Below are 15,523 nucleotides of genomic sequence, written 5' to 3'. Positions count from 1 at the left end.
CAAACAGGTGACTTGAAAATGGAAATAATAATGATAATTTCAGCAGATAACTCCAAGGATTAAATATCTTTATAAATACAATTAATTAAAAAATTTAATAAGATTAAATATATATGTGTACTTGTACTAAATTTGTGTATAGATGAGACTATATAAAGTATTATTTAATTAAATTGTGTTAAATTAATGTGTTGTATTAGATATATTCACATATATTTATGTATAGACATATACATATATAAAATACATTTATACATGTATTACATATGCTTACACACCCAAATCTATACAAAGACACCTGGCCCATAATAATCCTTCAGTATTTAGAGCTATAATCATAATCACTAAGCTACCATAAACTATGTGCTGATAACAAACATTTATCTCTGACACTCTCTCATTCTAGTGCTCTAATTCATTTATTTTCATTGACAAACTAGCCCACTTTCTCCTGTTTCTCCTCCAACAGAGACTTTTTTTTTCTTTTTTCTTTTTTTTTTTTTTTTTTGGCTTGACCAACGCCTCCTATATCCATATTTTCCATGTTGGTGTTCTTTGAGATCCACATATTTCTTCTGACCTGACACATGGACTACAGGGCAATCCCTGAAACAAACTTCTTTCATGCACTTACTATTCTGTAATATTAAATCTGAGAATTTTACTATGCTTTTTACTTCAGACATACATTTTTGTGGGCTATTGTTCATCTGCATCTGAATGTCCTACAGGAGCTTCATACTCTCTGGAATGTAACTGAATCATGCCTCTATCTCCAAAACGACTGCTGCTCTTGTGGCAAGTCTTACAAGTAATATTTTTATCACCTACCACGTTTACTTAGCCCAGAAACCTCCAGTCTGTCATCAACTCCTCCCTCTTGCTCACAGCTTCTCATAAACTGTCAAGTTCAGAATATTCTACCCAAAAAGACCACCGATCCTGTCTTTTCCCTTCTATTTGTAGCTGCTATTAGCTCCTTGTTGTTTGTCTCATATCCATCTAGTAAACCTCTACTGGAATGGATGTCTAATCTACCATCTGAGATGATTTTTTTGCTTTAAACATTTCAGAAATTCTTTAGCTTTATCTACAATTTTCAAATTTACAATGAACATGATTTACTTTTTTACAGTCAGGAAAACCCATTATAAAAATAATATCCTTTTAAAGGTTCCTATTGATTACAGCATAAAAATATCCTTATTATAGTTCAGAAGCCACTTAAAATATGACCACAAATTATCTGATCACCTATTATTCCCTGAGCTGTTCTTGGACCATATTTTGAAATTCCAAACTTGTATAATGATCTGAACACTTTTCTCTCATTCTGAAATTTTCTTATTTGCCTGCTCATCTTCTATATAGGCTGCAGAAAAAAACCCACCACCTCTTGGTAAGTTTTATGTGTGGTAAGCTGTTTGGGTGGTAAGTTCCCAGTGTTCTCAGAACAGTTTATATCTATTAAAGCACCTTTCACATTGTACCACAAATATTGATTTTTTAAAAATCTATCTTCTTTCACTGGCCTAAGGAGTCCTTAAGGGCAAGAATCAAACTCTATTCATTTTGTAGAAGGAAGGATAGAAGGAAGAAATGAAGGGAGGCAGATATACAATTTAAAGGAATAATTTCCATGATTTTAACATATTTTGGCAGGAAAAAGAAATATGATATTTACTATATTCAAAACACAATATTTAAAAATATTACCTCCTCCAAATCTTACTTTTCCCAAGAGGGAAGAACATTTTCATGGTATTTAAAAATTGCAATAAGAAGCACTTTTGAACATTATATTTATGGGCTTATTTAAGCAAAACTATGCTCTGACTTCTGCAAATGTACACGTGGTTTCATCATTATTCTTTTTGATAAACAGAAGAAATGGCTAATGGAGTCTCTAGTCATAGTGAAGAGAAGAGTTCTAGCATTGCTTTAGTTGTTTTTGCTAATGTAGATTGATATCTCCAAGTTCCCAATTCTTCTAAGAGTAAAACTCGTACAATATCCAAAAGGACCATATATGGTTCTCCACCATTTCCTCTCTGATATCATTTCTGTTCACTCTCCTCCTCCTTCCAGCCTTACTGGTTTCTCACTTTTTCTGGAATATGCCAACACACTCTCACCATAACACTTCGCTAAAGATATTCTCTCAACTTGGAAAGCCATTCACCCAGGTATGTTTGGTTAACTCCCTCACCTCTCTCAGCTAGAGAGAGCTTGTTGTACTTAAATCATCCCCTGCATGCTTTGTAACTGTGTAGAAAGTTGATTAATTCTTCTGTTACTTGGAATTAAGGCTTTTGAAAATTCTGGCTAACTCAAATGGATCTTAGATCTAAAGATAAGATAAAACTCTTGTAAAAAAAAAAAACTGTGCAGTAATGGTTAACTATTACTTGGGGTGCTCAAACTCTGCACATTTCAAAGAAAGGACTAGCCCTTGCTTGGCTCCTGAGAGATAACATCTAAGCCCTTGGAATATCCTGCCAGATAGAGTGTTTCTATATATCTGGGATCTTGGGCCACACCAGATAGTTTATGCTAACAATGTGATCTATGGTGAATGCCTGTTTTTGTTCACTTGGGGTCCTGGATCATACCACTTAATCTCTAGAGGGCCTAGAGACCCAGTAGCTAAGGTCAGTCACACAAATCCTCAATGCCTATGTAACTGCTCCCATAAAAACACTGGACACAAAGGCACAGATGAGCTTCCCTAACTGGAAATACTTTGTCCTTGTTGTGACACATCATCACTAGGAGAATTAAGCACTATCCATGTATCTTCACTGGGAGAGGATAACTGGCAGTTCATGCCTGTTTTCTCATACACCTTGCCGTATATGCCTTTTTCCTTTGCTAGCTTTAGTTTCTATTCATTCCCTGTGATAAACCGTAACTCTGAGTATAACAGGTTTTCTGAGTTCTGTATTTCTAGAAAATCAACAAGACTGGGAGTGATCTGGTAGGCCCCCAACACAAAATAGGAGGAAATTTTTGTGACTTTGGGTTAGGTAACATGATAACAAAAGTATGAGCCCTAAAAAAATTGATAAATGGGCTTCTAAATTTAAAACCTTTTTGTTTCAAAAGATAACATTATGAAAGTGTAAAGACAAGCCACAGAAGGGAATAAAATATTTTTGATTATATATCTGAAAATATTTGCAAATCAAATATCCAGAATACAGAAATAAGTCTTATAGCTCAATAACAAGAGGACAAAGATTGGCAAAAAATTTGAAGAGACATTTTATTTCAAAAAAGACAAATAAATTGCTAATAAGCACAGGAAAAAATGTTCAACATCACCTGTCATTAAGGAAATGAAATTAAAACTACAATGAGATACCTTTGGCTATAATACAAAAGACAGTACCAAGTTTTGGTAAGGATTTGGAGAAATTGGAATCCAAATACATTGTAAATGGCAACGTAAAATGGTACATTATTCATGTTATCTTCAAAAGGGAAATAATACAAATGACCTTTAACGTGTTGGATAAACAAAATGTGGTATATCCATACATAAAATACTATTTAGCAACAAAAACACACCAGAATACTAATATATGCTCCAACATAGATGAACCTTAAAAACATTAAGCTAAGTAAAAGAAGTTAGTTTCAAAAGACTACATACTGTGTGATTTATTTTATATGAAATGTCCAGGAAAGGCAAATTTATAGATAGAAAGCAGAGCAGTGGTTGCCTGGGGCTGGAAATGTAAGCAATAATGATTGGCAAATAGATCAAGGGACTTCTTTGAGGTGACGGAAATAGTCTAAAATTGGTGGTGGTTGCACAACTCTATAAATTTACTAAAAATCATTGAATTGAACACCTATAATGGATGAATTTTATGGCTTAAAAAATTATACATCAATTAAGCTATAAGAAAAATCTAATGGGAAAGGATAAAAAATAAACAATAAATAATACCTACATGATATATAAGAAGAAGATAGTGTTTTGGTTCCAAAAAAATGAAGAATATAATAATGAGGATAGGGAATATAGCGAAGGAGGAACAGAAAATTTGCAGTATTAAATAGGGTGGTCAGGTAAGTCTCATAGAGAAAGGAGTTAGCCAAGTTGACATCTGGTTGAAGAGCTTGCCAACCCAAGGGAAGAGTGTGAGCAAAGCTTTAGGGCTGGAGCATATCCTCAAGTTTGAGGAACAGTGAGGAGGTCAGTGTGGCAAGAAAGAGAAGATTAGTAAACAATAAACTCAGAGAAATAATGGGAGTAAGGAGAGAAAAATAAAAGGCCTTATTACCCATTGTAAGGTCCTTATATTAAGAAAAAATGGGAGAGCCATAGGAGGTTCTTTAACAGAGGAATGGCATAATCTGGCATACCACTTAAAAGCATGACTCTGAATGCTATGAGAATAGACTTCAGGAGTGAAAGAGAAGTAAGGAGACAAATTAGGTGGCTATTTTGATAATCCTGGCAATAAGTTATGATGATTTGAACCAAGGGGGAAGATGGAGGTTGCAGTGCGAGTGGTGATATTCTGGATAAAGCATGGGGGGAAAACTGGCATCAATTTTTCTCCTTTTAAAAGTTAATTCATACTTTTATAAAAATTAGAAGATAATACATCAAAATGTTAATCATGTTTCTCTCTATTTGATGAAGTTATTGAATATTTGTGCTTCTACTTTGTTCAACTTTCTAGCCATGTGCACGTATTATTTCTATAGAGAAAAATAGAATTTTTTTCAATATCCAGTTCATTGAACAAGATCATAATGCAAACAAGCTTTGTTTTTGCAAAAATTTTAAGTCAACACCAAACTGGTTACATATATGAAGTAAATAGTGTTAGATGGTAATGTTAGCAATATGCAGAATAGTCAGAGAAGCAACAGATATTTCCTGAATACAGAGCGGCAAACTCACCTTTCCATAAACATGCGGTAACATTATTACCAACTAACTTTCCTGGCATTATAGGACTCTCTCCAGAATGTCTAATGTCTAATTTGTTTAACTGATAGTAAGTGCAGTTCCAGTCATAATAAATATAACTTGTATCAGTAAGGAAATTTTGTTATGCTGAGATAACGAACAACCTCAAATTCTCAGAGATTTAAGTAACAAAGGTATATTTCTCATTTCATTACATGTCCAGTTCAAGTGGGTGAGGGCAGGGTCTCTAATAATTATAGTTACTTAGGGACCCAGACTGTTGAAGGCTCCATTTTGACATGATCTACCAGGATGAAGTATGTTAAATTATGAACTAGTTCTTAAAGCATCAGTCCAAAATGATACACCTTATTTCTGCTCTCATTACATTGGCCAATGCAAGTCCTATGGCCACAAAAGTATAGGGAAGTCCAATTCTATGATGTACTTGAAAGAAAGAGAAAAATCTATGATAATTATTTTTACAAGATGTGAGATAAGAGAAGAAAATATTAGACCTTCAATTCATACTCATTTTTACATAAACAAAATTAACCTATACTAATATTTAATACAAAGGTTTTCTAAAATTTAATTTTAAACTCCATTAGTGTTTAATAATAAAGAAATCTTAATTTATTCCTACATAAGATGGTCACATGACACATATAGTCCACAATATATTGAGACAGATTGGGAATTCCAAAAAAATGAGAGTTAAAAGTATTGTCCTAATTCATTCATATACTTGCAATACCTCCATATAATGGATTTTACATGTGTCAAGTAAAGTTGTTTTAAGAATTACTATAATCTAATTTCAACTCGCATAAAATAGACAATAACTTTGTAAGATGCCTACAAAGACATTTGAGAATTGAAAATTGCAGACCCTATCAAGAAGATGGCAGAATGACACTTCTATTCCTAGTACAAACTTGTCATCAGCTACATACAATTGCTGTCTAAAGAAACTGCCAAAACCAGATTTATAAAGAAGGTTACTTCACATATGGATTGATGGCCACCAACATTAATGATAAATCTTCCCTAAGCATATATTTTATATGGTATATATATGCTGTATACTGGACCTTTATAAGATATCTTTAAGAGCTATTATTTACAAGTACTGAAATAAATACATTAGAGCTATGTCTTTGAATCACTCTATCACGATATTAAATCAACATTTTTACAAGTATTGAAGTATTCAGTAATGGAAATGTTTAATATTTTCAATAATGTTCAATAATAGTTAATATGTTATAACAAAGTTAACTTTTGTGAGAGAAAATGGGTTTTATTATTAATAAAAATTTAAATTACATTTAAATTTTAAATTTTTAAATTTAAATGTTTATGTTTAAAATAATGTTTATTTAATGTTTAAAGTACTATTAATTTTATATTTACTTTATCCTCTTACAATTTTAATTATTTTGTATGCCTTAGAATGACCATAAATATCAATAAAGAAACTGATATTTTAAGGTTTATATTATAAATAAAAATAAATTATATATAATTTATTTTTTCCACCGAAACTCTCTCTCCCCAGATCTTCACAACTTTGTCAAATGCACAAACCTAATCATTTAGGTCAAAGTCCTCCCATGAATCCTTTAGTCTTCCCCTTCCTCACACCTCATATCAAATCCATTAGCAAGTCCTGACATTTCTACCTCCAAAGCATATACTAAATTGGTCATTTCTCTTCCAGCTGAATGAAGGCACCATGATCTCTCTTCTGGATTATTACATGGTCCTAATGTGTCTCAACCCACTTTTGCCCCACTAACACCAGAGCAGCCAATGATTCTCCTAAAAAGGTGATCAGGTCCTGTCAATCTCTTGCTGCAAACTGGTCATTAGCACTGATAAAATCTAAACTCCTTGAAATGCTCTTGCCCACTCCTTAAACCTCTTCTCGTAAGATTTCCTCTCTGCTTTCTTCTGTATGTTCAAGGTACAGGGATATTTTTCTCTTCCTCAGACTAAGCCCCTTTTGGTCCCCAAATGTTTCCACTAGCTGTTCACTCTTTGAAACACTCATCTCCCGGATATTTTCTTGTCTGATTCCTTCTAAACATTCAGGTCTCTGCTACTAAATCAGCTCTTTAGAGTGGCCTTCCCTGATCATTTTATCTTAGAGGTCTCCACCTGCTTCCCCAGCCCCACTCTGTACTAAATTATGTGTTCCATGGCCTTTAAGGCCTACAAAATTTGTACATCCCCACGTCCTCAGCCTCATCTCCCACTACACTTCCCTTCAATTGCTCTGCTTTATCCTCACTGTCTCCTCTTTGTTTCTTAATTAGATGAAGAAATCTGTTATGTGGTTTGCACTTGCTCTGTTCTCAGCAGAAATGTTCTTCCAGAAATGTGCAAGGCTCATTTGCTTAGTTTATTCTGGCCTCTGCTCAAATTTCATCTCATCAGAGATATCTGCCCTGATCACCCTATCAAAAGATCATCTCTTCCCCTCTGCTTTGCTTTACTCTCTACCTATTTAGATCTTCATGGTACTTGTGTATATTTTAAACCTGTGGGTTGTTTGTCATTTGTTCCAGCCACTGGAACATAAGCTCCAATAGGGTAGCAGCTTACCCCATCCCCTCCATGATTCTAGCCTTTTGAATAATGCTTGATAATGTGTTATTGTAATTTATATAAGCTAGTCCATGCTGAGGCTCACTTGATGTTTGTCTATAAAACATGCTGCTATGATCATTGTAATATAATCATTTTTGCTTTTTGTAATTATATTTTAAGTTAATTTCTAGAGGGCAGATGTTTATGAACATGTTATATGTGGATGCTTATTGCCCAGTTGAGACCTAAAAAGTCTGTAACCGTTTACACACCCACAGCCTGTGCCTCCCCTCATTTCTGCACATTCACACCTACATTGGGTTTTGTGGATCTTTTTAATATCTGTGACCTAAGAAATGATTGAGTGATTTATTGCTTTATTTGCATTTTATTGTTAGTAAATTTGAAAAATTTTATATGATTCTGGCATGTAAGCTGCCTTTTATATCTTTCTCCCATTTAAAAATTTTATATTCATGTTTGTTTATTGTTATTTAATAAATTCTTTATACACTGAGGATATTTACATTCTATCTGCTATATATATTGTGAATATTTTCCCAGTTTGTAGTTTGTCTTTCATCCACATTTGTGTAATTTTTTTCGAGAAGGAAGTTTTCTATTTCATAAATTCAATGTTTTCATTTTTTAGAGTCCCTAGTTTAATATTCTTCTGTGGCTTCTTTGAGCATTTTTATTGTTAATATTTTAACTTTTAATATTTTTCCTCCATTTTAACTTATGTTGGGATATGCAGCAATAGGGGAATTCAAATTAGTTTTACTTTTTAGAAATGGTTGATCAGTTTTCCTCATAATATGCCAATATTATGGTAATCACAATAATAATAGTTAAGATTTACTGCAAGATTTCTATTAGTCAGCCATTTTGCTAACTATTTTATATACAATAGCTCAATTGATCTTCACATCAAAAAAAAACTTCACATCAATTTTCAAGGTTATGATGAAGCTTTCTTTTTTCTTAAGAGAGGGACAAAACAAATGTTGAATGTTGTAAGTTGACCATGAAGTCATCTCTCATGTGTAAACAGTCAGGAGGCCAAGTCCTGAGTTTATAGCACACAGATCTATGCCTTATCTCATGAGGTAGGGCAATTCAATAAGTGCCTGAGCAACATGCTATTGAGTGTATCATGCTGCCTATTATCACTGTTGTTGTAAACTGGGAGTATTCAATCCAGTACCACAGAACCTTACATGACTTCATGTCGCCTTCCTCAAGTTCCTTCAAACCTCCATTCCCCAAAAATCTCCTGTCATGGAGTCATCACCACAGCATGGGTGAAACCTGGTTCCCCTGCCTGCACCAACACGAGAAGCATGAAGAGGAGGAAGAATATGTTTCCTTGCACTTAAAACAAGAGACACCAAAAAAATGGAAATAAATGCTTAGAAAAAAATATTCCAAAAGAAAACTGGAGTAGCAATATGATTATCAAACAAAATAGGACTTAATAAAAAGCTATATAGGAAAAAGGATGATAATAATAGAGTTGAAGATATAACCCTCATAGCATAAGCGCATGCAATAACTAAACCTCAAAAATATGATGGAACAAAAGATAGAAAGAAATTAGGAGTGAACTAGAAAAATGAACTGCTGAAGGACTATTTCACATAACCCTCTCAGAAAATGACAGGTAAAGCAGAAGAAAAATAAGCAGTGAGAGCAAGATCTGAACAAAACAATTAAAAACAAGCTATTTGGTATATATAGAGAGACAGTGTACTAAACAACAAAACATGCTTTTTTGAGCTCATATGAAATATTTCCAAAATAGGACATGTTTCATGTCATAAAGGAAGCCTGAATCAATTTCGAAGGAACAATAATATAATACAGACTATTGTTCTCTAACAACATACAAGAGAATTAGTAATTAAAAGCAAAGAACAGCTAAAGGAAATTTTATATTATCAGTAAATAAAATAAATAGCCATTGGATTTAAAAGGAAAAAGTGTTCTTAGAACTGAGTAAGAGTGAAAATACTACATGGCAAAATTTATGGGAAACAAAGAAATATTTAGAGAAAAATACAGGTTTAAGCACACTTATCAAGAAGCAAGAAACGTTTTTAAAATGACTGTGAATTAAACTAGGAAGCTAGAAAAGGAGCAAGAGAGCAAACAGAGGACGCAAGAAAATAATGAAGATCAAGTCAGAAATCAATGAGAGAAGCAAAACAACAGAGAATTTTAACAAAACCAAATTCTGATTTCCCTCCAAAAAATTACATGTCCAGTAGTTCTTACAGAATTCTACCAAATTAAAGGAAGAGTTTAAAGCCCATTTCGTTTTTTTGCAAATACCTCAGAAAATAGAAAACAACAAAATCTATGTAGCTCATTTTAGAAAGCTAGTGTTATCTTGAATCTAAAATAGTAGATGAGTCTATTAGCTCATTTCAATTACGATCAAATGCAAAAATCTTAAATATAATATCAAACTCCTACACTGTATTTCAAATGTATATATGTATAATATGAAAGGATCCTTCAATTTGAAAAGTCTTTAAAGGTAATTTACATTAGCAGACTAAAGAAACCAAACCACGTTATTATCTTAGTCAATGATACAGTATTAAGTTCAATACCTATTTATTAAGAAAATACCTAGAAAGCAAGGAATAGATAGGAACTTGCTTAATTTAGTGATAGTTAAAGACCAGTTCTAGAGCATTACACTTAATGGAGGAATTTTAGACGCATTTTCTTTATGATTCAGAATTCCCATTATTTAACACAGTACTGGAGGCCCTGGACTATACTATGAAGGTAAGAAAAAACAGACAGTTGTTGAACATAGTAGGGAAGAGACACAACTCGATATTTTCTAATGACATCAATATCTATTTAGGAAAACCAGAGAAATAAAAAAGATAAACTATGAGAATTAATGAGAGTTCATCAGTACTGCTAATAATATTCACCTGCATTTTTCCATTTCAGTGGTAACCAGTGAGAACAGAGGAAATACGATATCTGTCAATATAGCAATATAGTATGTGTACGTGTCTGCACTCTAGGAACTAGCTTAGAATACACAAGATCTCTATGGAGACATTTTTTTAAACTTCTAATACATAATCCAAAAAGTGAGCTTTTTGTTTGTTTGTTTGTTTTAATGAGAGATAAACTATGCTCATGGATGGGAAGACCTTACTGTTTAAAAAACTGAAGTCATAATTAAAAACATGTCTACTTTAGAAATCCCAGCTCAGAATGGCTTCATTTGGAATTCTACTAAATATTTAAATAAAAAATGACATCTAATTTATATAATATCTTTAGAAAGAGAGAAAAAGACTTAACCCAAGAAGTTCTATAATTTCAACGTAACACAAAAACCTTGGTAGGATGTTATAAGAAATAAAAATTATAAGCCAATTTCATACCCTAAAAGAAATACAAAAGTTCTTTAAAATTAATAAACTGAATTCAGTGATACATCACCAAATTGATTTTATTCCACAAATAAATGGCTTAACATTCAAAAAAAATCAATGTAAAAAATCATATTATCACCACAAAAGTTATAGAAAAATATTTGATAAATTAAACATACATTCATGACTTCTTAAAAAACTGGTAGAAAACTAGAAACTTCTTTAAACTAAAACAAACATTATATTTAATGATAAATTATTAAAACTTTCTCTCTATGGTTGTGAGTGACACAAGGAGGTCCTTTATCATTACTCTTATTCAATATTATACTAGAAGCACTAGCTAGTACTTCAACTGAAGGAAAATAAAGTACAATCATTGGAAAGAAGAAATAAGATTCAATCAATATACAGAGAAAACTTAAATGTGTATATAGCAAATCTAAAATAATCTAAAGATATATTCTTAGAATTCAACAAACACAACAAAGAAAAAATGAAAACTTCAAAAGATACCACTTATAATGGAATTTTAAAAATCAAATAACTAAGAATACATCTGAAATAGAAATGTAAGAACTCCACAAATAAAAATTATAGAATGTTATTGACAGAAGCGAAAAGAGATCTATTCATATAACTAGACAGATATACTAGGCTCGTGGATCAGAAGACTTCATTTAAAATGATGTGAATTCTCTCTAAACCAATGCACTGCTAATAATAAATGGGAGAACCAATTTTACAGTAGTAGTTCTCAAACTTGGCTGCATTTTTAATCATAAGGGAGATTTTTTTAAAACCCAGTGCTTTATCAGTATGCCTTATCACTTACATAATTAAATCCTTGTCTTTTGAGGAGACAGCCAGGCTCTGAAAGTTGCTAAGAAAGTAAATCTTAGACGTTCCCATCACAAGAAAAAAATTGTAATTACATGTGGTAACAAATGTTAACTAGACTTACTGTGGTGATCATTTTGCTATACATACAAATATTGAATCATTATTTTGTACACCTGAAACTAATACAATGTTATATCTAAATTAAATCTCAATTATTTTAAAAAGACTGATAATATCAAGTGTTGTCAAAAAAATATGGGTTAATTAGAGCTCTCATATTCTGCTGGTAGGAATGTAAAGTGGTATAACTATTAGTACTTAGGAAACTTGTTTTCCATTAACTACCCAGGCTGAACGTATTCACACTGTGTCATGTGGCAATTCCACTCATTTATACACCCAATTGAATGCTATACACATGTGAACACACATGTACAAGAATGTTCATGACAACATTACTGTTGACATCTCCAACTGGAAATAATCCAAATGTCCATTAGTAGTGGAATGGATAAATAGTGATATATTCATCCAATGGAATATTATACACACTGGAATAAATAAACTATATAGAAGAGCATGGATTAATTTTACAAAGATAATGTTGAACAGATATGCCAAACATAAAAAGATACATATTATAATTTTCCATTAATATAAAGTTCATAAATGGGCAAAATTCATGATAATGGTTACTTTTGGGGAGGAACGTGGATAATGATTGAGAAAGGGTATAAGATGGAACTTCCAGAATACTTGTAATTTTCTATTTCTTGACCACGATGGTGGTTACATGAATGTACTTAATTTGTGAAAATTCATCAAGGTGTATGCTTCTTTCTCTTAATTGAGGTATAACATAATAGTAAAGTATTAAAAGATAAAGATAGTCTGAATACATGGACAGACTATGTTCTTTTGTAAGACTTAGTGTAAAACTCAATTCTTCCCAAGTTAATCTATAAAATCAATATAATCCAATACAAATTCCAGTTGGATTTTTAAAGTAATCAGTTGATTTATTTAAAGACATGTTTGAAAGGTCTATGAATAGCTACATCAACTTAGAATAAAGGAGTAAAAACAAGAGATTGGTTTATACATGAACTATTATTCCAGAGCCATAGTTACAAAAATAATGCTTCAACACAATTGAGAAAACACAGACCAAAGAAATAGAAGAGATATTTCAGAGACAGACCAACCCAGATGTGAGCATAATTTTAAGACAGCAACACAAACCAAAGGGGAAAGGATAACTAGCTTAGTAAATGGTGCTGGGAAATTGTGGTTACTATACGGAAAAAAGCTAAAATTGGATTCCTCTGCCCTTCATGGCATAGTTTAAAAATTAAATGTGAAATATAAAACTGTAAAGTTGATATAAAATAACAGGAAAATATCTTTGTAAACCGAGCATGAAGAACTTTCTTACGAGAAACCTCAAAAGCACAAAAAAATGAGACAAAAAAAATGACTTGGGGCCAGCTTAAGAACAAAGATACATTTCATGATATTATATATATGGAAAAATATGGTCTGGTTCAAAATAATCAATTTACAAATGAATTAAACAAAACGGTCTATATAAAACTGAAGGCTGCCTGCACCAATTCATTGCCTACAGGTGTGTGTATGTGTGCTTTTGTGTGTGTGTGTGTGTGTGTGTGTGTGTATGAACTGGGTCTGACATTTGTCAAGCTTTGTTTTATTTCATAATATAATACCTAAAAAATTATTTTGTCTATAAAAGGAAAAGATTTGCCTACCAAAAATTCTTCATCTTCCCAGTAGTTTGTCTGTATTTGACTCTACTACTGACTCATTCTACGACTCTTGGAACCAAAAATGCATTTTTGCCCAGAAAATGACTCTGCCTTACATGTATTCAAACCACTGCTTAAATATTCTAGGGTATGTGTTGTAGGTCTTAATGCTCTTTTACTGAATTAATACAGTAAGTTACACCAAAGCACACTAACTTATTCAATAATCTTAGTTGAACTCTGACTTTAGAACTCTGCCATAGATTCTTTAAAAATTATCTTGTAATTAGTAAACATTAACTTCTATACCTTCAAATAAGAATGCCATTATTTCAGAAATTGGAAGTTAGGCCACTACAGAAAGAGTGAGAGAAGCGCTGATACAAGCAACTTTTAGAAGTGGTTAAGAGTTTGGTGAAGTTTTCTTTCTAAATGCTGTGCTTTTAATAGTTGCTTTTTTTTAAACTATATTTTATATTCTAGAAACATAGATATGGAAAACTTAACTTTTCACTCGAGTTACAACCAATTTCAAAGAAAAGGCAGAAATAATTCATCATTCGTGTTGAACTATTTGAAGGCCAAGAAGCTTCACTCAATTCCTAGTCCCTATCCACCCCCAGAGTCCTATCTCGTTTCTCCGTTCTCCAACACTATTGGGTCTCTACCATTCCTCAGTTAATTACTTTCTCTGATGACCACCTTTCCTCTAACAGAATTCATATATTCTGTTAAAAATTACCCTAAAATTCCCAAGAGTATATACCTCATGAGCACTTTCTAGCCAGAGATAGGAAGGTGCTTACCTTCAAAATAGAAGCCTGACTGAATTTCTAGGACCCTGGGGAGGGTCCTGAGGTCAAGGGAGTGGATGAATTCTTCCAGCGACAATGCCATTGCTTTGGCTTGGGTCTTGTGCAGACCTGGTACTTACAGAAGCTTTTGGCTTCTGGGTGTCACTTGTCTGCAAGTGTAGTCTCACCTCATCATTCCTTTCTCAGGCAGGAATGTCACACTGGAGCCTGACTTGGGTGGAGTAGCTCTGTGTGGGGAGGGCAGTGAGGAGGCAGGGGATAAAAGGTGTTACAGCTCTTTTTAGTTCTCATTGTGGCTTCATTTCCTTCTAACACTGAAGTAGAACAGGATGGGGGTGTGGTGAGCATATCTGAACAGACACTGCCAAAAAAGCGAGAATTGACAAGTAGCTCTCTTTGTCTGTCGCTGGTCCAGGTGTGCATCTCAAGCAGGGGCTAGGATGTTTGAGGTCACAGTTGCTTGTGGCTTGTCAACCAGGAAAGAACAGGAATTCAGGACTGAAGTCTAATCTTAAAAAGGGCACCGTATTAATTCTTTATCTCTTTACTTCACTTCTAAAGTTTGGCTCTGTGCTTTATTTGCATACTCTCAGTGCTTTTATATTAAATTTGGTTACAAAAGTGCTTTGTGTCAGCTCTTTTCAGAAATCTGATACTCTGAAGAGAGAGGATCGAAACCACTTTTTATTCTTCCACATTAAAGCTGAATATTAAAGGAGAGTGGGGGAGGAGTGTACTATGCAAAGTGATACAGTAAATTAATATTAATTTTCTAATCGCCGCACTATAGTGAAAGTATCTAAATCCGTTATTAGGAAACCTGAATTTCCTGGGTTTAGCTCTGCTTTTGACTTACAGGTGACATCAGCCTTGTCTTCTCTGTCCCTCATTTGTCTCATTTATTTAATGGAGAAAAAGTTAGAGTCAAATAAATGGTACAATTTCTTCCAAGGCCAAAATTCTACAATTCTGATCATGAGGTCCAAATTTGCAGTGGGGAGGGGTGAGGATGACCAAAGTCAAAGGAAGAAAGAGAAGCCTCATAAAAGTAAATCTCTTAAAAATATTCCACTCTCTAGTCTTTGTATTTAAATAAGACAATATTTTAGAGCTAGAGTATACAGTTCAAGGTGATATTTTTTAAGTCTCTTTAAGGGTGACTAA

The 15,523-nt window shown here is 33.0% G+C and overlaps 1 protein-coding gene across 1 annotated transcript in view; it reads right to left on the bottom strand.

The window, feature by feature from the left end:
* The window catches only part of THEMIS (thymocyte selection associated), a 163,540-nt gene extending 149,099 nt beyond the window's left edge, over positions 1-14,441 (bottom strand). The window contains exon 1 of the mRNA XM_057527630.1: positions 14,351-14,441. Coding sequence (XP_057383613.1) covers positions 14,351-14,441 — 91 coding nt within the window. The remainder of the gene's footprint in view (positions 1-14,350) is intronic.
* Between the last annotated feature and the right edge of the window lie 1,082 nt (positions 14,442-15,523).

This window comes from Balaenoptera acutorostrata, chromosome 14 (genome assembly GCF_949987535.1).
Source record: "Balaenoptera acutorostrata chromosome 14, mBalAcu1.1, whole genome shotgun sequence".
NCBI lineage: Eukaryota > Metazoa > Chordata > Mammalia > Artiodactyla > Balaenopteridae > Balaenoptera > Balaenoptera acutorostrata.
The sequence above is the reverse complement of the archived record's forward strand: the minus strand, read 5'-3'. Positions and strand labels throughout refer to the sequence as shown.